This window comes from Cherax quadricarinatus, chromosome 44 (assembly GCF_038502225.1).
Source record: "Cherax quadricarinatus isolate ZL_2023a chromosome 44, ASM3850222v1, whole genome shotgun sequence".
NCBI classification, from domain to species: Eukaryota; Metazoa; Arthropoda; class Malacostraca; order Decapoda; family Parastacidae; genus Cherax; species Cherax quadricarinatus.
The window spans coordinates 3247238-3271140 of record NC_091335.1 but is presented as its reverse complement, the minus strand read 5'-3'; the positions used below and the strand labels follow the sequence as shown (position 1 = coordinate 3271140).

The window sequence follows — 23903 nt, the reverse complement described above, 5'->3', positions numbered from 1 at the left end:
ATCTGTTTATCGTTATGTTAAGAGGTACATCTGTAACTCTGTTACCAAACTGAATGAAGTAGGTTTTGTCAATGTTTAGTGTAAGTTTGTTAGTCCTCATCCAGGTAGATATTTTCTGTAATTCGGTGTTTACAGTATTGGGTGAGAGAAGACGTATGTAGTGTCATCTGCAAAAAGTGTGGGTTTGAGTAATTGCGAAGCATTTGGTAGGTCATTTATGTATAGGAGAAAGAGAAGAGGGCCAAGGACCCTGGGTAGGGAGTGTTATCCACCCAGGATAACCCTGGGTAGGGAGTTTTAACCACCCAGGGTAGGGAGTGTTAGCCGCCCAGGATAACCCTGGGTAGGAAGTTAATTACCCAGGTTAGCCCTGGGTAAGGAGTGTTATCCACCCAGGATAACCCTGGGTAGGGAGTGTTATCCACCCAGGATAACCCTGGGTAGGGAGTGTTAGCCGCCCAGGATAACCCTGGGTAGGAAGTTAGTTACCCAGGTTAATCCTGGGTAGGGAGTGTCATCCACCCAGGTTAACCCTGGGTAGGGAGTTTTAGCCACCCAGGGTAGGGAGTTAGCTACCCCGGTTAACCCTGGGTAGGGAGTGTTATCCACCCAGGATAACCCTGGGTAGGGAGTTTTAACCACCCAGGGTAGGGAGTGTTTGCCGCCCAGGATAACCCTGGGTAGGAAGTTAATTACCCAGGTTAACCCTGGGTAGGGAGTGTTATCCACCCAGGATAACCCTGGGTAGGGAGTGTTATCCACCCAGAATAACCCTGGGTAGTTAGTGTTATCCAGTTTTAGCCACCCAGGCTACCCCGGTTAACCCTGGGTAGGGAGTGTTATCCACCCAGGATAACCCTGGGTAGGGAGTTTTAACCACCCAGGGTAGGGAGGATAACCCTGGGTAGGAAGTACCCAGGTTAACCCTGGGTAGGGAGTGTTATCCGCCCAGGATAACCCTGGGTAGGGAGTGTTATCCACCCAGATAACCCTGGGTAGGGAGTGTTATCCACCCAGGATAACCCTGGGTAGGGAGTGTTATCCACCCAGGATAACCCTGGGTAGGGAGTGTTATCCACCCAGGATAACCCTGGGTAGGGAGTGTTATCCACCCAGAATAACCCTGGGTAGGGAGAGTTATCCACCCAGGACAACCCTGGGTAGGGAGTGTTATCCACCCAGAATAACCCTGGGTAGTTAGTGTTATCCACCCAGGATAACCCTGGGTAGGGAGTGTTATCCACCCAGGATAACCCTGGGTAGGGAGTGTTAGCCACCCAGGATAACCCTGGGTAGGAAGTTAATTTATTTATTTATTTATTTAGTAATTTTAGCATACATACAGAGGTACAAAAAATACAGGTAAGAGCAGCATGCCAAAGCCACTTATATGCATAGCATTACGAGCTGGCTTAAAATTAACTTAAGATTAACTAAGCAATGATGAAATCAGTGATAAAACATTATTGTAAACAGATAACTATAAAGCACAAATGAGTATTACAAAGACAGGTCATATGGTTGCATGCATTGCTGTTCATTCAGTCGAATGGAGTATTCTGTTAGGTAGTGTATTTTAAAAAATAACAAAGTTAGATTGGGTCCTAGGTTTAACATTTGTGTGATATAATTGTGAGTAACATATAGGATATACAATTTATAAGGTTCAGTTATTCAGTATTTATTTGGTTTTGAGTGAGTAAGTGATCTTTGAGAAGAGACTTGAATTTATAAACAGGTAGTGTTTCTTTTATATTTACAGGTAATGAATTCCAGATTTTAGGGCCTTTTATGTGCATTGAGTTTTTGCATAGTGTGAGATGGACACGAGGAACATCAAAGAGTGATCTGTGCCTTGTGTTATGGTCATGTGTTCTGTTGAGGTTGGCAAGGAGATGTTTGAGGGGAGGGTTAATATCAGAGTTAAGTGTTCTATGTATGTAATAGGTGCAGTAATAAGTATGGATGTTTTGTATGGTGAGTAGGTTGAGTGTTTTGAATATTGGTGGAGTGTGTTGCCTGTAGTGAGAATTTGTTATCATTCTAACTGCAGCCTTTTGTTGGGTAATTAGTGGTCTGAGATGGTTAATTGTTGTTGAGCCCCATGCACAAATTCCATAAGATAAGAGATAGGGGTAAATAAGAGAGTGATATAGGGCCAGGAGGGCTGACTGTGGAACATAGTACCGTATCTTCGATAGTATGCCTACAGTCTTGGAAATTTTCTTAGAAATTTGTTGTATATGTGTATGAAATTTGAGTATTATCAAGGTGGATTCCTAAGAATTTTCCCTCTGTTAGCTTTGTGATAGGTGATCTGTTTATCGTTATGTTAAGAGGTACATCTGTAACTCTGTTACCAAACTGAATGAAGTAGGTTTTGTCAATGTTTAGTGTAAGTTTGTTAGTCCTCATCCAGGTAGATATTTTCTGTAATTCGGTGTTTACAGTATTGGGTGAGAGAAGACGTATGTAGTGTCATCTGCAAAAAGTGTGGGTTTGAGTAATTGCGAAGCATTTGGTAGGTCATTTATGTATAGGAGAAAGAGAAGAGGGCCAAGGACCCTGGGTAGGGAGTGTTATCCACCCAGGATAACCCTGGGTAGGGAGTTTTAACCACCCAGGGTAGGGAGTGTTAGCCGCCCAGGATAACCCTGGGTAGGAAGTTAATTACCCAGGTTAGCCCTGGGTAAGGAGTGTTATCCACCCAGGATAACCCTGGGTAGGGAGTGTTATCCACCCAGGATAACCCTGGGTAGGGAGTGTTAGCCGCCCAGGATAACCCTGGGTAGGAAGTTAGTTACCCAGGTTAATCCTGGGTAGGGAGTGTCATCCACCCAGGTTAACCCTGGGTAGGGAGTTTTAGCCACCCAGGGTAGGGAGTTAGCTACCCCGGTTAACCCTGGGTAGGGAGTGTTATCCACCCAGGATAACCCTGGGTAGGGAGTTTTAACCACCCAGGGTAGGGAGTGTTTGCCGCCCAGGATAACCCTGGGTAGGAAGTTAATTACCCAGGTTAACCCTGGGTAGGGAGTGTTATCCACCCAGGATAACCCTGGGTAGGGAGTGTTATCCACCCAGAATAACCCTGGGTAGTTAGTGTTATCCACCCAGGATAACCCTGGGTAGGGAGTGTTATCCACCCAGGATAACCCTGGGTAGGGAGTGTTATCCACCCAGGATAACCCTGGGTAGGGAGTGTTAGCCGCCCAGGATAACCCTGGGTAGGAAGTTAGTTACCCAGGTTAATCCTGGGTAGGGAGTTTTAGCCACCCAGGGTAGGGAGTTAGCTACCCCGGTTAACCCTGGGTAGGGAGTTTTAACCACCCAGGGTAGGGAGTGTTTGCCGCCCAGGATAACCCTGGGTAGGAAGTTAATTACCCAGGTTAACCCTGGGTAGGGAGTGTTATCCACCCAGGATAACCCTGGGTAGGGAGTGTTATCCACCCAGAATAACCCTGGGTAGTTAGTGTTATCCACCCAGGATAACCCTGGGTAGGGAGTGTTATCCACCCAGGATAACCCTGGGTAGGGAGTGTTATCCACCCAGGATAACCCTGGGTAGGGAGTGTTATCCACCCAGAATAACCCTGGGTAGTTAGTGTTATCCACCCAGGATAACCCTGGGTAGGGAGTGTTATCCACCCACCACAACCCTGGGTAGGGAGAGTTATCCACCCAGGACAACCCTGGGTAGGGAGTGTTATCCACCCAGAATAACCCTGGGTAGTTAGTGTTATCCACCCAGGATAACCCTGGGTAGGGAGTGTTATCCACCCAGGATAACCCTGGGTAGGGAGTTTTAACCACCCAGGGTAGGGAGTGTAAGCCACCCAGGATAACCCTGGGTAGGAAGTTAGTTACCCAGGTTAACCCTGGGTAGGGAGTGTTATCCACCCAGGATAACCCTGGGTAGGGAGTGTTATCCACCCAGGATAACCCTGGGTAGGGAGTGTTATCCACCCAGGATAACCCTGGGTAGGGAGTGTTATCCACCCAGGATAACCCTGGGTAGGGAGTGTTATCCACCCAGAATAACCCTGGGTAGTTAGTGTTATCCACCCAGGATAACCCTGGGTAGGGAGTGTTATCCACCCAGGATAACCCTGGGTAGGGAGTTTTAACCACCCAGGGTAGGGAGTGTAAGCTGCCCAGGATAACCCTGGGTAGGTAGTTAGTTACCCAGGTTAACCCTGGGTAGGGAGTGTTATCCACCCAGGATAACCCTGGGTAGGGAGTGTTAGCCACCCAGGATAACCCTGGGTAGGAAGTTAATTACCCAGGTTAACCCTGGGTAGGGAGTGTTATCCACCCAGGATAACCCTGGGTAGGGAGTTTTAACCACCCAGGGTAGGGAGTGTTAGCCACCCAGGATAACCCTGGGTAGGAAGTTAATTACCCAGGTTAACCCTGGGTAGGGAGTGTTATCCACCCAGGATAACTCTGGGTAGGGAGTGTTAGCTACCCAGGATAACCCACAGTAGGGAGTGTTATCCACCTAGTATAACTCAAGAAAGTCATTGTGTCATCGAGGACTGTACCTTATTTCCATTGGTTACTTCGGTTCACAGCTTTTATCGTACGTGAACAGTAATACTGTAGCTAGATATTTACAGGACCCGTAAGAAAGTAAGTTTATTTAGGCACAGGTATGCATAAGTACAATTATCCTACATAGTCTAAATTACCTAGGATAACATGAAAAAGTCAAAGTGACTTATTTCCACTGGGGCCCTTGTAATACACCCCCATTAATTTTTAATTTTGGTGGTCCACTTTTATGGTTACCAGTGTGTGTTATACACTTCGGTATTCTCTACAGAAATTATAAGGCCAAGATTATCTTATTAGTATTATGTATTGTATAAATGATTTAGAGTGGTTTGCATTTCATGGAAAATTTTACATAGTATAAACAAGAATGTCATCAGCATAGCTAATTGTGATATTACTGAGGGTCTCTGTATAGATTCAAGCAAGGCATTGATTAATACATTAAGCAGCACAGGACTTAATACTATATGAGAAGTCAAGTTACTTCTTTAATTTTGTAGATCTGAATCTGGAGTTTATCTGGAGAGAGTTCCGGGGGTCAACGCCCCCGCGGCCCGGTCTGTGACCAGGCCTCCTTAGGTCAGTGTCCCAGGATGCGACCCACACCAGTCGACTAACACCCAGGTACCCATTTTACTGATGGGGAACATAGACAACAGGTGGAAAGAAACACGTCCAATGTTTCTACTCTGGCTGGGAATCGAACCCAGGCCCTCACCGTGTGAAGCGAGAGCGTTAACCACCAGGCCACCAGAGCCCTGATAAGCACAGAAAAGTTTGTTAGTGAGATCAACAAGAGTCTACTGTAAAATTAGACCACCAATATCCATTTTTAGCTAATTTGCACAAAATAACTTCTCTGTTTGCAACATCGAAAGCATTTTTCATGTTAAGAATAGTTGGGCATTTGTGCCTTCTGTCCTCTTGTACAATTAAAAATGTTGCAACACAATTTGCTATGTATGAATCCACTAATATTGGGTGATGTGGTTATTGGTATAATAGTGCTATTGGTCCATGAAGGTAACTAACTTGTATTGTAACTCATATTGTACAGTTGTAACAGTGGGTTACCAGGCACACACTCAGTAATATAATGTCATAGGTGATACCATCCTTTCCTGGTGATGGGAGTACGTATCTTGTTCATATTTTGTATGTAGTGTGTCACACTCGTAATGCTGATTGTTTTGTATAGCATACCGGTAAATTGGACAAGATTTCTCCTATAATAGGACTTCCGAGGTCTCCTTTATATGTAGCTGTAACATACAGAAAAAGTAGCAAGAGGTCTTCATGGAAGACAATGGCATATGTTGGTCCCTCCTCTGCCACTTATCGCTGCATATCTTGTCTTGCTCCTGCACCAGCCATACTCAAGACCACTGATGGAACATTTATTAAACTTCTTGAATGTGTAAGTAAATAAGTAAGTAAATATATATTTAGGCTTTAGATTCGTAACCTAACCTATAAATTTTCATACAGTGTTGATTATGGGCATATATGATGCAAGTTATATATAATTAGCCTAGGATAGCCCAATAAAGTAAAACACTGTTTATTTAACAAAACATAAAAACTCTCTCCTCCCTTTTTGTAGCTTAATTTATTAGATATTCTTTGGCTCTCTTCTTAAATTGTCTTATACAATGACTGAATTTGATATGATCAGGTAACCCATTCCACTTCTTTATTGCTGTGTAGTAGGTGTTTGAGGCCTAGTCACCTGTGGTGGGTACTACAAAATTGTTCCTTTCCATTAGTACCATACTGACTTTGGTTCCTTACTTTGACAAAATTTGCAGCAGGATATTCTGGACACTGACTGTTACCAATTTTGTACAGTATATGTACATAGTTGTGTTTCAGCTGCCCTACCCTATCTGTCACTATCAGCACACATGTGCTCTTAGACCCAGGTCCAGGATGAAACTTGCCATCTTATTTTTTGGAAATCTCTAGTCTCTTTCAGTTCTTTTTTTGTTAGAGAAGAGTACATGACAGTGTTTAAACAATAGACACAGGGTTTTGAGTGTCCGAGGAGGTAGGCACTGTTTCTGTTTATAAAGGAATTTTAACCTGGTATTTGCTGTTGTATAAACATTGTATTACATTGTTCAGTGTCAGTTCACTTGACATGCATAGATCAAAGAACATTCTAGATTTTTCATCGACTTCACTGTTAAGATGGGTTCCTTGTTACACACTACAGTACATTAAAATTATTTGCCCTTTTTAGTCAACCTTTTGAGCCAAATAGTATGGCTTCTGTTTATCCCTAAGTGTAGGGACAGTTTGTTATCCATTAAGCATTTACTGCAAGACTAGTGAGGTAATATATTGTTTGAATCTTTACTTGATACTAAGAGAGCACTGTCATCTGCATAAAGGAGTTTGTACTGTAATACTAATGGTCATGTTATTTACATATCACAAAAATAGTAGGGAGTTCAAAATGCTCCCTTGCAGATTTGAAAGTGTGAGCAAGAGGTGTAGGTGACAGGTGTGGTTGTCAGTGGCCAGGTGTGCATGGAGATGTGGATGATGGGTAACTAGGTGGGTGTGTGTGTGTGGTTGGTGGTGTGGACAGTAATAAGGGTAATGAGTGGCTAAGTGATTAGGTATGTGAATGGTGTGTTAGGGTGAAAAGTCGAGTAAGGTGTGGGGTGTTAGGTCATGGCAAAATGGTGTGGGTGAGGGCATGGGGCTGGGCAAGGTGTGGTCTTGAGGTGGTCAGGAATTGTGGCCATGGGGTATGGGTTTAGGTGTAGGCATGTAACACACCCCTAGTATTTACCCATGATTACAATAATAAAATAAACATTTGTAATACTCTTTAGTTTAGTATAATACTGTTTAAGCAAATATTCTGAGTTTTCATAATTTCAGAGATGTTTCTCATATTAAATTTATAGTGAACAAATTTGGAAATTTTTTAATTGAGTACAAAAGCTTCAACTGAGAGAAATTAATGTATTTCCAGTGATAATTATGTGCAGGTTAGTCCCTATATAATACTGGTAAAACTGCAGACAGGTCTAAAACTACATGATCTTTTAAGTTAATGGAAAGACAAATTTCAATATATATTTCTCATACAGAATTAATTCTTTGTCAGTGTGCATGTGGACAAATAATTGACCGGTACGTGGAATGTGAGAAGAGTATTATCTTTATGGATATGATGCTGCAGGAGATCACTGTATACAGACATATTCTCTACAATGCAGACAACTTTGTGAGTTTACTATTCAGTTTTTTAAAAATACTTGTTAAGCCTTTAGTTTTACTGTTTCATATTTAATTATTATATAGGATGGTACAGTATGTGATAAACAATCTTCCTTTTTGTGTATGAGATACATGTATATATTCTGTGAGAATGATGAGATATATATTCTGTGAGAATGAGATATATATTCTGTGAGAATGATGAACAAAGAAAGTACTTACAGTATAAGCATTCCAAGCCTAGTACAGTGTTACAGTACAGTTGATCCCCCAAATTTGCTGAAGGTGGTTTTTTACAGATCTCTGTAAATCAAGAATCTTCAAATATGTACTGTACCCCTAAACTCTGTATATGTTTTTGTTTGGATATTTTTTTTATATTTTTTTTTTCAACACGACAGCCGTCTCCCACCAAGGCAGGGTGACCCAACAAAGAAAGAAACACTTTCACCATCATTCACATAATACCAGTCTTTGCATAGGCACCCAGATATGAGAGTTTAGATGTCACTCTAAACAGCCAGTATCCCAAACCCCTCCTTTAAAGTGCAGGCTTTGTACTTCCCACCTCCAGGACTTAAGTCTGGCTAACTGGTTTCCCTGAATCCCTTCACAAAATATTATCCTGCTCACACTTCAACAGCTCATCGTCTCAAAAACCATTCATCTCCATTCACTCCTATCTAATGTGCACACACATGCATGCTGCATGTCCAGGCCCCTTGCACATAAAACCTCTTTTACCCCCTCCCTCCATTGTTTGGATATATATGTATATATTATTTATTTATTGCTGTGCAGTATAACCACAATGAAAAGTAGTACAGTGTTTTATAAACCACTTTCATGATTTCTCACATTATCACAGTACAGCTGTTCCCTGATGATGATGTACATGTAATGTGTTGGATATAAATATTTAATTTTAGTTGTCCAGGTGTAAACCTAGATTTTTTCTGTTAAACTTTGTTTATTATGATGATTTTCTATGGATTCATTTTAAAATACTGAGAGACAATTATTGTGCCAAAATTGCAACATCAAATTAGATAAGAAATTTGTTGGCTTGTCAAGATGATGTCTTTCCTCTAGCATTCAGTAAACATAGGTGCACACTTGTGCATTTTTGTGTTATCACTATCTCATTATTATTATTAAAATCATAACTAAGTGCTAAACCCACTAGGATCATACAGTGCTGCACTATCTCATTAAAAAAATTTTTTTTTAATTCTACAGTGCAATGTTTTCTGTATTTTTACAGAATGAATTACATTTTAGCATTTCCACATAATTATTACTGAATGAATACTCTGAGAGTATGTTCATTATACATAGGCATTCATTTTCAGACACCTCAATTCTACATGAAGCTTGCTGTGTCTCTAGTGCTAAGTGAAGGATATATCAGGTGGACGAACTTTGCTCACAATCTCTCAGCTGGGAATGGAATAAAAAATAATGAAGTTTACTTGTATATAATGTGTTTATTAACTGCTATTGGTAAGCAAATGTCTTTAATTTAGTTAACTATGTTGATAATATTAACTCATGTTTATGATTTAGGTACCTCATAAATAAAAGTGATAAACTAGTTGTAATAAATATAAAATTAATATTAACAAAGAAAACTACTGCAGCATCAGTGATTTAAATAGTAGTAAAAGATATTTCTAAATACACTTAAAGGTTTGTCATCTTCATTTCAGAAATTGGAATATTTGGGATAATAATCACAGTTTATTCCTGGATAAAATTGTCCTACAGGTAAGCACAATTTTGCAACTTTACATTTAATATTGTATATGCTGATTCTACTGAACTGATTTCATTATTAAGATCTTATATGTGGCTAATTATGTCTGTAATCTTTTGACTACTGCCCAGAGAATGGGTATGAGATAGTACATTATAAGCTATCAGATTTTACCAATCATCATAAAAAAGAACTTTAATATACAAGAATGTTGCAACACTAAGAAAACAAATGCCTTCAGTGTACACGTGTGTTAATTTTTAGAACATGGTCATCAATTTACAATGGACTGTTACTGGGCCAGTGTGGACGACTGGCCAACATTGCAGCAATTATATGGTACCAAGGTTCAAGTATTACATTTCAAGGGCTCGTGCTCATATTCATTTTTATCTCCAGCATCCAGAGTACTAGAGGTTAGTCATCTATACTGATGTTTTTATTTAAAAATATTATAATTATTATTATAATCAAAAAAGAAGCGCTAAGCCACAAGGACTATACAGCTTATTTAAAAATAACCATTATATTATTTTTTTTTATAATAAGGGGAGGCACTAAACCCAAAGGGGTCATATAGCACATGGGGGATGGAAGGTAATCAGGTTTGATCCAAGGCCCACTTACCTGATTCAAGATTCAAGAGCCCTTTCACCATCATGGCATGTCATTTGAGGATGGTACCACTCTACTAATCATCTGGGATATAAAATAAATATTGCCTTTACATTAGTACGTATTTGTATTTTCTCTTGCATAGGGCATTTTATTTTTCACATCAGATATTTCTCACCATGGTAGGGTAACACAAAGTTCATATGACTTACCAGTTTGCAACATCTCTAGCTATCCTATGCATTTTGTATTTTTTGGGGAAATAAATATTTGAATCTGATAGGTGCTGTACAAGGGAAACTATTTTATGTCTTTATCATCCGGCTTGCTCACCATAGAGCCCATCAAGGTCAAGCACTACATACACTAACAGCCCCAAAGTTAATGGAGATGTATAGTACATGACCAGTCAGTTAATTTAGGAGCACAAATTTAGGAGCACAACACTAAGCCTCCTATTTTATATCTGGTAAAAGGATAGAGAAATTTGTTGCCCACCAAGGAGCCACAGCTCTTGGGGAAGGCACAGTTTCCAGGCGAGCAGAAACCAGGAGTATTGGTCTTAAGTATACAACTAATATGCACTTAGCAAGTCTCTGCCACCCTAATGTGGGATGCCCCAGTCAGTGTGGCTCTCCAAAGAATAATGAAGACCCTCCTCTCTCTACCAGTTTTAATTCTTAATGCTCACAGAAAACTCTAAACCCATAAGTTGTATGATGCTACTTGGCACCAATAAGGAAAGAGCATTGGTTGAAAGGATGGTAATTGCAGCTGGTGAAGGAAAACCATTGTCAGTTAGAAAAGCAGTGTCTGTAGCAAAGGGGGGACTGTCATAGGTAGTTAGAGTAAGGGTGTTAAAGTCTGTCCCCAGAAGAAATGGTCTGTACACATCAAAATTCCTTCCCCAGATGTTTTTGGAATATCAGTGCTAAACTATACAAGCAATACACTACCAGACTTGTTAGCATGTTTATTCCTGCTCATAAGCAGAAGCTCCACAATTTGAAATGTCTGAGGTGCATGTGGCAACCCATTTATGGAGTTAAGTTAATATACATTAACTATTTCGGCCGTATATATACGCCTTACGATCCAGTGTTTCGGACGTATATATATTCTAATTCTAGCAGCTTCAAATCAAGCAGGAGAAAGCTGGTAGGCCCACATGTGAGAGAATGGGTCTGTGTGCACGGTATAAAAAAAATCCTGCAACATGCATTGCATAATGAGAGAAAAAAAATTCTGTGTGTTTGGATTAAAATGCTGACTTTGAGGGGTATTTTCCTATAGTATTTATGGTTGTATTCTCGTTTTCTTGGTCTCATTTAATAGAATGGAAAACATATTAAAGAAATAGAGATGATTTTGATTAGTTTCACGATGAGAACGACCTTGGAAATTGAGTTCAAAGTAGCGGAAATGTTTGATTTTTACCAATGTTCAAGAGTAAGCACACGTCCAATACACCTCAACTGGGGAGTCTAATATTCTTTCACTAGTGCACTGATATTATTTATACCATTTTTACAATAATGCAGTAGTCGGCATAACAGTAAATCTTCCATTTTTTTTTGTGTGAATAAAAAATCAAAATAGAAAGCAAGAGTAATATAAGAGGGGCCTGGAGATGTGACTAATGAACAGAGGATATGTTATTTTAGTGCCAAGAATGTCTGCATTGTTTATTCTGAACCCTATGTTGAAATTGGCATCTTTTTTAACTTGCGTAAAATTGGCCATATTGCCAATTTCTGACCACTTTATTGGGTAGTTGAAATCGGTAAATGGGCAGTTTCTTGTACTCGATAGAAAAAATGGAGTTCTGAAGAAATAGCTATGAGTTTGGTCAACTGGAACAATGGAATTGGCTGAAAATAGGGCTCAAAGTCAGCGAAATCGCAGATGCGTATATATCGCCGAGATCGCTAACTTTGCGGGAACGTAATTCTGTAAGTTTTCAATAAAATTTCGTACTTTTGGTGTCATTACCATCTGGAAAAATTTCTCTATCATTTCATAAGAATTTTTTTTTTTTTTCCAAAAAATTTTTTTGACACCAGGAGACACTTCAGGATTTGGGGTTGCGAAGTCCAAGGGTTAAGGTTGCAGTTCACCTATACACCAACATAGAGTACTTTGCCTAAAATAGGCATCAAACTTGGTACATCTACAGATATATGTGCTGTACACTGAGATGCGCATATCATTTCTATCACTTTATGGGCCCCTCAAGGGAAGTTGGAGAGGGGCTCTTGATCAAAGTAATTGGACCTATCCCTTTACTTAAATCGAACCTGTTTGCCTCCCATTACCCAGGCACCATACAACATCTATGAGTTCAATGCTTCCCCAGTTAAAATAACTACCAAGAGTTCCTAGGGCAAACAATGTGTAAAATACAGATGAACTAAGTGAATAATGATTTTAACAGAAAACAGTTATTTTAATACTTTTATTTTACAAATATTATAACATTTGCACTTTGTAAGGTTTGTTCCATTTTACTTTCAGCTGCACTGCGCATAGGGAAAGCTGAGAGCACATTACTTGTATTCACAGCCTTCATCTGCAGCCTTTACTTATCTTATATTCTTCAACCATTAATAATCAGAAGGTATCAACAATATATCTTTTAACTTTATTCTCAGGGACAAATATTTACACATGCGGGCTTATGAACCACATGAATTGTTATATATCAGACTTAAATCAAACATGTATCACTATCAGCTCCTGTCTTAATTACCAGGTGTGGTAACAGTTCAATTATATTATACTACTATTCATAGCAAAATTATTTACAGTAAATAACCAGTAATTAATTCAGGAAGGTGTCATAATATAGAATTTAAAAAAAAAAAAAACTTTTATGGATTATTCATCTCTTGAGGGATTATGTTAAGATTATTTTTGTTTTGCAAAAGATGATAGTTTTTACATATAGTAAAACTGGTGCCTCACACCTTTTAAATATGTCATACTACAGTATATTACACCATGCCAATTGTGAAACTAATCAAATATATTTCACATATACACCTGTATCAAAATCACTTCAGACACCATAACACAGAAGGCAAGTGATTGCCAACAGTGTGAGGGAAATGGACGTGAATGCATTCACTTAGGATGCCTTTATTGACATTTCAATTTTTGGGCCTTGATCATTTCAGATATGTACTTGAAAGTGATTAAGTCCCAAGGAACAAAAAGTCTTAAATAAAGGTGTCCTAAGTGAATACATGCATTCATGTCTACTTTCCCTCACGGAAGACATGACCATAATGAAAAAATATTTTATAGTTACCACTCAAAATACTAATTTATGACATGCATTTTTTCCAACTTGCAATATTACAATGCAAATTATTATTATTATTATAATCAAGGGGGAAGCACTAAACCCGGAGTATTATACAGCATTACAATGCAAAATAAACAATACAGAACCCTCATATGTATTTCTCTTGCAGTTTTGAACTGTAATATTGGTACCCTTCTGGCAAGACAGTGATGGAGTGAATGATGGTGAAAGTGTATCTTCTTTTTTAGGTCACCTTACTTTGGTGGGAGACAGCTGAGTTAAAAATAAATATAATGGAAGATTGGATATCAGACCCCTTGTGGATTTAGCACTTAGTTATGATTATTATATTAATAATGAGTATCAGATTGGAAGGAGAGTGTGTGGAGGAGGAAGTAAATGTGTTCAGATATTTGGGAGTGGACTTGTTGGCAAATGGGTCTATGAAAGAGGTGGTGAACCATAGAACTGATGAAGGGAAAAAGGTGACTGGTGCACTGAGGCACCTGTGGAGACACTTAGCCATGGAAGCAAAATGGAGATGTATACGAGTATAGTGGTACCAGTACTCTTATATGGGTGTGAAGCTTGGATTATGAATGCTGCAGTGAGGAGGTTGGAGGTAGTGGAGACGTCACATCTGAGAGTAATGTGGTGTAAATATTAAGCATCGAATTCGTAGTTTAGAGATAAGGAAGTGTAGAGTTGCTAAAAGTATTATTTAAGAGGGTTGAAGTGGTCTGCACATTTAGAATGGATGGAGCAAAATAGGATGACTGTCTTAGAGGGTGTATAAATCTGTAGTAGAGGGAAGGTGGGGTAGGAGTCATACTAGTAAAGGATGGAGGGAGGGGGTAAAAGTTCTGTGAGGGGCTTGAACATCCAGTAGACCTGTGTGAGCATATTAGACAGGAGTGGGGGCAGATGGTTTTTGGGACTTGATGACCTGTTGGAGTGTGAGCAAGATAACATTTTGTGAAGGGATTAAAGGAAACCACTTAGCCAGACTAGAGTCCTGGAGGTGGGTAGTACAGTGCCTGCACTCTGAAGGAGGGGTGGAAATATTTGCAGTTTGGAGGGACATCTGAACTATAGAATCTGCACACCTCTGGCACGACAGTGATAGTGAATGATTTTTCTTTTTTCAGGTCACCCTACCTTGGTGGGAGACTGCCAGTGTTAAAATACACACATATTTGTAAGGCAGAAAAATCCAAGCCACGTACTTGTGACAATTCACTCCTTTTAACCTTATGCAAATGAACATCAAATAATAAATCTAAAAATGCAGACATGAAATTATCTAAGAATAGCAATGGGGAAGAATTTGTTGTAGCAAAGTAAAGAATATCACAGATGTGACTCATAGTTGGGTAAAGAACATAAGAACATAAGAATGTAGGAACACTGCAGAAGGCCTACTGGCCCATACGAGGCAGGTCCTTATCAAAACGACATCTTCCTAAATTATTATTATTATTATAATCAAAAAGAAGCGCTAAGCCACAAGGACTATACAGCGTCACATCTACCTAAAGCTACCCAAGAAATAACTCCCGTACCCCATGACACCAATCAAACCCAGCCCCTCCCACTCATACATTTGTCCAGTCTCTTCTTAAAGCTACCCAAGGTCCTAGCCTCTATCACCCCACTGGGAAGACTGTTCCACGCATCCACAACTCTGTTAGAAAACCAGTACTTACGTATGTCCTTTCTAAATCTAAATTTATCCAACTTAAATCCATTATTCCTGGTTCTTACCTGGTTCGACACCCTCAGTACTTTATTAATGTCTCCCTTGTTTATGCCCGTCATCCACTTTTACACCTCAATGATATCTCCCCTCATTCTACGCCTCTCCAGAGAGTGGAGATTTAAGGCTTTAAGTCTATCTTCATACGGGAGGTTCCTTACACAGTAAATCATTTTAGTCATTCTTCTCTGTATGTTCTCTAATGAGTCTATGTCCATTCTGTAGTAAGGGGACCAAAACTGAGCAGCATAATCTAAATGAGGCCTCACTAGTGATGTATAGAGCTGTAAAATAACTTTTGGACTTCTGTTACTTATACTTCTTGAGATAAATCCAAGTAATCTGTTGGCCTTGTTGCGCACACTAAGGCACTGCTGTCTTGGCTTTAGATTTCTGCTTACCATGACTCCCTAGTCTTTTTCACATTCTGTATGACCAAGCTCTACTTCACCTAGATTATAGCTTCTAGGGTTATTTTCATTACCAAGGGCAAGTACCTTACACTTATCCACATTAAACTTCATCTGCCATTTTTCAGACCAAGACATTAGTTTGTTCAAATCGTCTTGGAGTTCATTGATATCGTCTTGGAGTTCATTGATTTTAGGGATTTTCTTTCTTTTTGGGTCACCCTGCCTTGGTGGGAGACAGCCGACTTGTTAAAAAAAAAAAAAATTATGGCAGGCATATCACATACAGAATTTGGAGCACAGAAATTAAAAAGCTATGTGGGTTCACTGAGGGTATAATTCAGAAGGCTGAAGAAGGGTTGCTGAAGTGGTTTGGGCATGTAGAGAGAATGGAGAAGGAAAGACTGACAGGGTTGAGAGAGTAAATGAGGCTTTGAGTTTTAGGGTTTTGAAGCATCTAACAGGCTGATTAGTGTGTGTTAGATATGAGCTAAAGAAGACAAGTGGTTTAATGGACATGCTGTTGGAGTGTAAGCAAGGTAACAATTATGAACTGATGAGGGGAAAACAGTTAGTGAAACTTAAAGAGTCCTGGAGGTGAGAAGGGCAGTGAATGCACTCTGAAGAAGGGTTGAGGGATACTGTCATCTAAGGGGTAATCTGCAGTGTAATGTTAGTACACTTCAGGCAAGATAGTGATTGAATGAATGAAAGTGAATGTGTTTTCCTCTCTGGGCTACCTTGCCTTGGCAGGAGAGGGCATCGAGGTAAAAAAAAAAAAAGTAATTTGTACTTAAAAAGTTATCACTGAGGTACAAAGTGATGCTTAATTCTCAAGCCATTCATCACTAATCAATTCAACTTGCTAACTACATGTTCAGCATATAAAGTAAAATAAGAGGAAATGCAAAGGTAGGGAAACAACAAACACCAGAAAACAAGAAAGCAAACATGAAAAGGATAATATTGAAACCCAACAGTGGGACAGATCGCTTAACCCTTTGGGGGTTTCGGACGTACTAGGGTGATGCCAAGATACTTTTCCACCATCGGATAAGGATATTCCAAAATTCCTTACAATCTTACAAGATTTGTTACCAGCAATGCATTTATTGTCATTTATTGCCCTTCCCTCTTCCTCTGCCTTTTCCTCTTCCCCTACTACTGCTGTCATCACTACAGCCTCGTCCTTTGCTACTGCCAGCTTGTCCACACTTGACCTTTCCTTTGTTTGCCTGAGATAAAAAACAAATATATATTGCTAAATTACAAAATATTCTAGTATGAGCTAAAACTAACAATTAAATAAAGATAACCACATTTAAAGAAACTGATACCTTATGTCAAAATCACAACCATTACCTTAATCATGCCACTTGCTGAAATATCCTCCTCAACACTCTCATCTTCCTCCTCTTCCTCTTCTAATCCGTATATTTCCTCCACTCCTGTTTTACTTCCTTTTTTCTTCTTACTGATGGTTGGAGTAGCAAACGGAGTCAGGTGACTCACTTTGTTGTAGGTGCGAGTAAAGGCTGCTTTCACCTAAAAAATGCCATTAAAACAACAGGATGCAAAAAAAAAAAAAAAAAAAATATTTTTATTAAGAGATTATAAATCAGGATAATGAAGACTGCCAGTCCCTCCCTCCAATCTAATATCCAATCTTTCATTACCCTTTGTTACCCTCATCACCTTGCTCTTTCCAATGTACACTTTTAATCTTGTTTTACATACTCTCTCAAATTAGTCCACCAACCTTTGCAACTTCTCTTCAGAATCTCCAAAAGCAAAAAGCAATTCTGACAACTCACACTTTGTATTAGTCTTTATTTTCCAATTCCACACCTCTCCTGAACACCCCAGCATTCACTTCTCTTACAAGATCTATAAATATGTTAAACAACCATGGTAACATCATGTATCCCTGTCTAAGGCCTACTTTTACTGGAAAATAATCTCCTACATACTCTAACTTAAGCCTCACTATCCTCAGTAACCTACCATCTATTCCATACACTTGAAAAATCTGCCACATTGCTCCTCTATCCATCCTATCATAAGCCTTTTCCAAAATTCATAAATGAAACAAAAACTTCCTTACCCTTATCTAAATATTGTTCATTTATATGCCTCAATGTAAACACTTTGTCTACACATCATCTATACAACAGTGGTTTACCTTGCTTTCAACTTTGCTCATAACATCCTTCATGCCTGGCCACTGAGATAACTCCAGAATAGCTTCCAGATCTTCACGTAAGAGGTCATATGATGTCATCCCTTGTACAGCATCAGGAACACCGTCTGCTCCATTCTCAACCAGAGGATTTGTTATTGCATTTCGCAGTGACCCGCAATAGTCCATTCCAACATCCAGCTTACTTCCAGAAATTCTGTGGATTTATAGCCATAAATTAGCCACCTTTTATATTTAAAGTAATCATATATAGGGCATTCAAATAAAATATATTATTATACAATGAAATATTAACATTTGCCTTACAGTTGAATGCACAAACTGCACAAATGAACACAAATTCTACAGCTGAACCTACAAACTGTATTGTTGCACCTATAAATTGCACACTTGAACCCACAAATTATACAGCTGAGCTCAAACTGTACAACTGAACCCACAGATGAGCCCACAAATTCCCAGATGATTTGTGTGCTTCAATTACCCATTGTTTTTCCAGATACTTCTTCCACAATTTTGCTGTGGTTATTTTTTTGGGGGAGGGGTATGAAAGATGAAGTCAAACACAAAAAAGATTAAGGAAAGAAAATGTCGAGTATGGTAAAAAAAAAAAAAAAAAAAGGCCAAAATGGGAATGCATCAGTGATACATATACTTTTACATGGTTTATTGAATGCTTGAGTAAGTCAGAAACTGGAGGCACCAGATATGGCATGATGGTATGAAAGGTATAAGTCAGAGAGTGGAGGAGGGGTTATCAAGATATTTTGGTCAATTAAAAAATATGGAGAGGGTGATAAAGGTGCATAAATGTAAGAAGTATGGAAGGTGGTGTAGGGAATGTACAAGGAAGAGTTGGAGGTTGTGAATGAAGTTTTGAGGTTTAGGGACTTTAGCAACTAGCAGGTTACCAATAGTAGCACTAGTCCATCAGTGCTTTGTCTGAGATGGAAAAATAGTGGGAAGAAAACTAAATACAGGTAATACCTATACTCTCACTTGTGAACAATATCATCAAGGTTTCCTTAATGACATTGGCTATACATCTCAGGAACAATGCAATCAATGATCTGTATGCTTCTGACCACCAGAAATAATTCTAACTTCAAAATCCAAGTACATTCAGACAAAATATGACCATATTTTTAAAATTCATAATATTAAATTGCCCAAACTTCTTCAAGAAAAACAACTTGCTTGAGTCTCATGTGCATTTGGAGGTCTTGCATTAAACGGTCAAATTTGTTACGACGGCTATTATTGCCAAGCCAGTGTGGAAATTCTATCTGTGCTGCAAGATGTCCAGACATATATTCACCAGGAAGCACACTGCTGAACATGGCCTGAAAAAGTGGAAAAGCGCAGGGTAGATGAACACATGGCTTCTTGACTAATTGCTAACAATAATATAATTGACATGTAAAGTAAATAAAAATGTATAGTATGCAATATCTTTCTTCTTTCAACACACCGGCCGTATCCCACCGAGGCGGGGTAGCCCAAAAGGAAAAACGAAAGTTTCTCCTTTTACATTTAGTAATATATACAGGAGAAGAGGTTACTAGCCCCTTGCTCCCGGCATTTTAGTCGCCTCTTACAACACGCATGGCTTACAGAGGAAGAATTCTGTTCCACTTCCCCATGGAGGTAAGAGGAAATAAACAAGAACAAAAACTAGAAGAAAACCCAGATGGGTGTGTGTATATATATGTTTGTACATGTATGTGTAGTGTGGCCTAAGTAGAAGTAGCAAGACATACCTGAAATCTTGCATGTTTATGAGACAAAAAAAAAGACACCAGCAATCCTACTATCATGTAAAACAATTACAGGCTTCCGTTTTACACTCACTTGGCAGGTCGGTAGTACCTCCCTGGGCGGTTGCTGTCTACCAACCTACTACCTAGGAGTATACAATATATACAGTAAAAATTGATAAATAAGTTCCAGGTACGAGGGAGAAGGGAAGGACAAGACTAACAGCAGGGCAGGGAGAGGAAACAGGAAACCATCAATTACAATGAACCATGGCAAAATGAAAGCCCTGTATCTTGTTAGATATATGCTTGAAGAATGAGAAAACAAAAATTTAACAAAACTAAGTAAAATGAGAGACTTTTTGGTGAGTAGTTTACACTCATGACATTCCATAAAGAAAAAGAAAGAGAAGATGTAAACTAGAAAGAGATGTTCCCTATACAGACGAAGGCGAAGAGTCACAGAGCTGCTGAGTGGGGCCAATATATTTGATATACGAAGGGAGGCACTAGTCAATGAAATTGCAAACAGTATCGAACTTAAGTTGAAGGAATCTTATAGGAGACAAGAATCACAGGAAGAACTAAAAGCCATAAAGCAAATTAAAAAAAAAAATACTTCTCTTATGCCAAATCTAAGGGAAAAAAACATCCAGTATTGGGCCCCTGCTTAGGCGGGATGGGTCATACACAGACGACAGCCAAGAAATGAGTGAGATACTGAAGTCCCAATATGACTCACTGTTCAGCAAGCCACTGCCCACACTAAGGGTCAACAATCCAAATAAATTATTTATGAACGAAACCCAAAATTTGGTCATCCCAAAAAACTTGGATATTATTCTAACTCCACAAGACTTTGAAGAGGCAATTCATGACATGCCCATGCACTCTGCCCCAGGCCCAGACTCGTGGAACTCCGTGCTCATCAAGAATTGCAAGAAGCCCCTATCACATGCCTTCAGCATTTTATGGAGAGGGAGCATGGACACAGGGGTCATCCCACACACACTAAAAACAATAGACATAGCCCAACTCCACAAAGGTGGCAGTAAAGCAACTGCAAAGAACTACAGACCAACAGCACTAATATCCCATACCATAAAAATCTTTGAAAGGGTTCTAAGAAGCAAGATAGCCAACCACCAAGATACCCATCAATTACACAACCCAGGGCAACACGGGTTTAGAACAGGTCGCTCCTGCCTGTCCCAGAAACTGGACCACTATGACAAGGTCCTGGATGCTGTAGAAGATAAACAAAATACTGATTTAATATACACAGATTTTGCGAAAGCTTTCGACAAGTGTGACCATGGTGTAATAGCACACAAAATGCGTGATAAAGGAATAACGGGAAAAGTTGGTACGGTAGATGGATCTATAACTTCCTGACAAATAGAACACACAGAGTAATAGTAAACAGAGAAAAGTCCCAGGCAGCCACGGTAAAAAGCTCTGTCCCACAAGGCACAGTACTCCCATTTTATTCCTCATCCTCATTGCTGACATAGAAATGTAAGCCACAGTTCCTTGTCTTCCTTTGCAGATGACACCCGGATTGCCATGGCAGTGACCTCCATCGAAGACACTGTGAGACTCCAAGCGGACATCAACCAAATCTTCGAATGGGCCACTCAAATCAATACAAGTTCAATGAGGAGAAATTTCAACTACTCAGATATTGGAAACTTGAAGAAATTAAAAGTGTCAGGGTATACGACAAATTCTAACCATACAATAGAGCAGAAAAGTAATGTGAAGGACCTGGGAGTGATAATGTCAAAGGATCTCGCCTTCAAAGACCACAACAATGTATCTACCTCATCTGCTAGGAAAATGATAGGATGGATAATGAGAACCTTCAAAACTAGAGATGCCAAGCCCAGGTTGACTATCTTCAAATTGCTTGTGCTCTCTAGGCTGGAATACTGTTGTACACTAACGGCCCCTGTTACAGAGTACTATAAAAAAATATTTATATAAAATAACGCTCCATATATAATGTCATTTTCCGTATAACATAGTTCCGGGTTTGTACTGAATCCGAACACGTATTATTCCCGGCCAGTTAGAGTGGCCAGGACAGGAGCAGATGAAGTGTGTTTAGTTCAGTACCAGACAGGTGGTGACGGAGGTAAAGTCATCATGTTTGGGTGATAGTTTGAGTAGGTAATTTTGGTAAGTTTTTTAGTGTATACTATAGGTGTTTGTGTTTAAGTGCTCTTGTGTTTATTTGTAAAGCCCTAGTATGCAGGGGCCAGTGTTTTGGAGAGTATTTAATGTTTCCACTGTAGGCTATGCAGCCTGCAGAAAGGGAGGGTGTCATGGAGCCACCCTGTTCATAAATGTTCATTTATTTTGTTTAACTCATTAGTAGCAGTGAGCTAATGTGAACTGGAGTGTGCTGGTTTTTTGTAGTAGTTATAAGCTGTATATCAGTTATTAACAATATTATATATATTTTTGTATTTTTTTTTTTAACAAGTCGGCCATCTCCCACCAAGGCAGGGTGACCCAAAAAGAAAATACTTTCATCATCATTCAACACTTTCACCTCACTCACACATAATCACTGTTTTTGCAGAGGTGCTCAGAATACAACAGTTTAGAAGCATATACGTATAAAGATACACAACATATCCCTCCAAACTGCCAATATCCCAAACCCCCTCCTTTAAAGTGCAGGCATTGTACTTCCCATTTCCAGTACTCAAGTCCGGCTATATAAAAATAACCGGTTTCCCTGAATCCCTTCACTAAATATTACCCTGCTCACACTCCAACAACTTGTCAGGTCCCAAATACCATTCGTCTCCATTCACTCCTACCTAACACACTCACGCACGCTTGCTGAAGTCCAGGTCCTTTGCCCACAAAACCTCCTTTACCCCCTCCCTCCAACCCTTTCGAGGATGACCCCTACCCCGCCTTCCTTCCCCTACAGATTTATACGCTCTCCATGTCATTCTACTTTGATCCATTCTTTCTAAATGACCAAACCACCTCAACAACCCCTCTTCAGCCCTCTAATACTTTTATTAACACCACACCTTCTCCTAATTTCCACACTCTGAATTTTCTGCATAATATTCACACCACACATTGCCCTTAGACAGAACATCTCCACTGCCTCCTTGCTGCAGCATTTACAATCCAATCTTCACACCCATATAAGAGTGTTGGTACTTTCATACTTTGATACGAATGCATGCTGGCCCAAGGTTCGCTGTGTTTTACGAGTAATTTTATAACCCCTAGACAGCAGTGTAAGCAGCCTTTAGGAGCCAGGAACATTTTATTAAAGTTACGACATCAAAGTCGTAACAGCTGGCGACATTGCAGACCTGGGGAGTGTACAAAGAACTTTCATAGCACACATAAGTACGATAAGGCACCTAAACTACTGGAACGATTGAAGGTCCTTGATCTGTATTCCCTCGAATGCAGGTGAGAGAGATACATGATAATATACACCTGGAAGGTCCTGGAGGGATTGGTACCAAACCTGCACATGAAAATAACTCTCCATGAAAGCAAAAGACTCGGCAGGAGATGCAACATTCCCCCAAAGAAAAGCAGGGGTGCCATGAGTACACCGAGAGACAACACAATAAGTGTTCAGGGCCCAAGACTGTTCAATTGCCTCCCAGCATACATAAGGGGGATTACCAATAGACCCCTGGCTGTCTTCAAGAAGGCACTGGACAGGCACCTAAAGTCAGTACCTGACCAACCGGGCAGTGGTTCGTACGTCAGCTTGTGTGCAACCAGCAGTAACAACCTGGTTGATCAGACCCTGATCCACCATGAGCCCTGGTCTCAGACCGGGCTGCAGGGGCATTGACCCCTGAAACCCTCTCCAGGTAAACTCCAGGTAATGAGCATGGAACCCATCCATATGAAACTCTTAAGAAAACCAGTTTCCTAAAGGAAAGGCAAAGAGGCCTAGGACTCAGGAAAAAGATGGCATACAAGAAAAAGAAAAAGTAGCTACTGTCAGCATGAAAAAAAAGGAAAAAACTTTTTTTTTTTTGCTGACATCATAAGGGATGACTTCGTTCTCGCATAAGCGATCCAAGGGGATGGATGGGAATAAAGTAAGCTTAGACATTATTGAAGACAATGAAGACAGGGAACATGGCCTTATTATAATGGAGGATCCTAAAACTACAACATGAGATACACTGGAAACCCAGGAACCATCATGATGCTAAGGAAAAAAAAAAATCACATACAAAGAGGGGGCAACAAGGCTATGCAGACCTGGAGCATGTCCTCTTTGGGTTGTTCTTTCCACCAAGATAACTTTAA

At 39.8% G+C, this 23903-nt stretch overlaps 2 protein-coding genes across 19 annotated transcripts in view; one reads left to right on the top strand and one right to left on the bottom strand.

Annotated features, from left to right (window-relative positions):
- Positions 1 to 23903, top strand: part of Arv1 (ACAT-related protein required for viability 1) — a 26293-nt gene extending 2390 nt beyond the window's left edge. For 3 of the 17 annotated variants that reach the window (XM_053789382.2, XM_053789388.2, XM_053789389.2), the window contains exons 2-8: positions 5753 to 5971; positions 7676 to 7795; positions 9141 to 9291; positions 9498 to 9555; positions 9809 to 9960; positions 12674 to 12776; positions 14615 to 14750. In XM_053789382.2, coding sequence (XP_053645357.1) covers positions 5753 to 5971; positions 7676 to 7795; positions 9141 to 9291; positions 9498 to 9555; positions 9809 to 9960; positions 12674 to 12776; positions 14615 to 14729 — 918 coding nt within the window. In that variant the 3' untranslated portion in view covers positions 14730 to 14750. Of the gene's footprint in view, positions 1 to 1771; positions 1884 to 2371; positions 2420 to 2441; positions 2522 to 5752; positions 5972 to 7675; positions 7796 to 9140; positions 9292 to 9497; positions 9556 to 9808; positions 9961 to 12673; positions 13618 to 14614; positions 14751 to 21138 lie in introns of those variants that run through there. The other 14 variants (XM_053789390.2, XM_053789395.2, XM_053789383.2 and 11 more) reach the window with 13 other exon arrangements.
- Positions 10268 to 23903, bottom strand: part of LOC128697576 (germ line transcription factor 1) — a 67187-nt gene continuing 53551 nt past the window's right edge. Inside the window, exons 15-19 of one of the 2 annotated variants that reach the window (XR_011393138.1) lie at positions 19030 to 19175; positions 17815 to 18028; positions 16995 to 17177; positions 16656 to 16867; positions 10268 to 14845 (exon numbers count right to left, since the gene is read on the bottom strand). Coding sequence is in view for 1 of the 2 variants with exons in the window: in XM_053789376.2 (XP_053645351.2) it covers positions 16748 to 16867; positions 16995 to 17177; positions 17815 to 18028; positions 19030 to 19175 (663 nt within the window). In the remaining variant the exon portion in view is untranslated. Of the gene's footprint in view, positions 16868 to 16994; positions 17178 to 17814; positions 18029 to 19029; positions 19176 to 23903 lie in introns of both variants that reach the window. The other variant, XM_053789376.2, reaches the window with a different exon arrangement.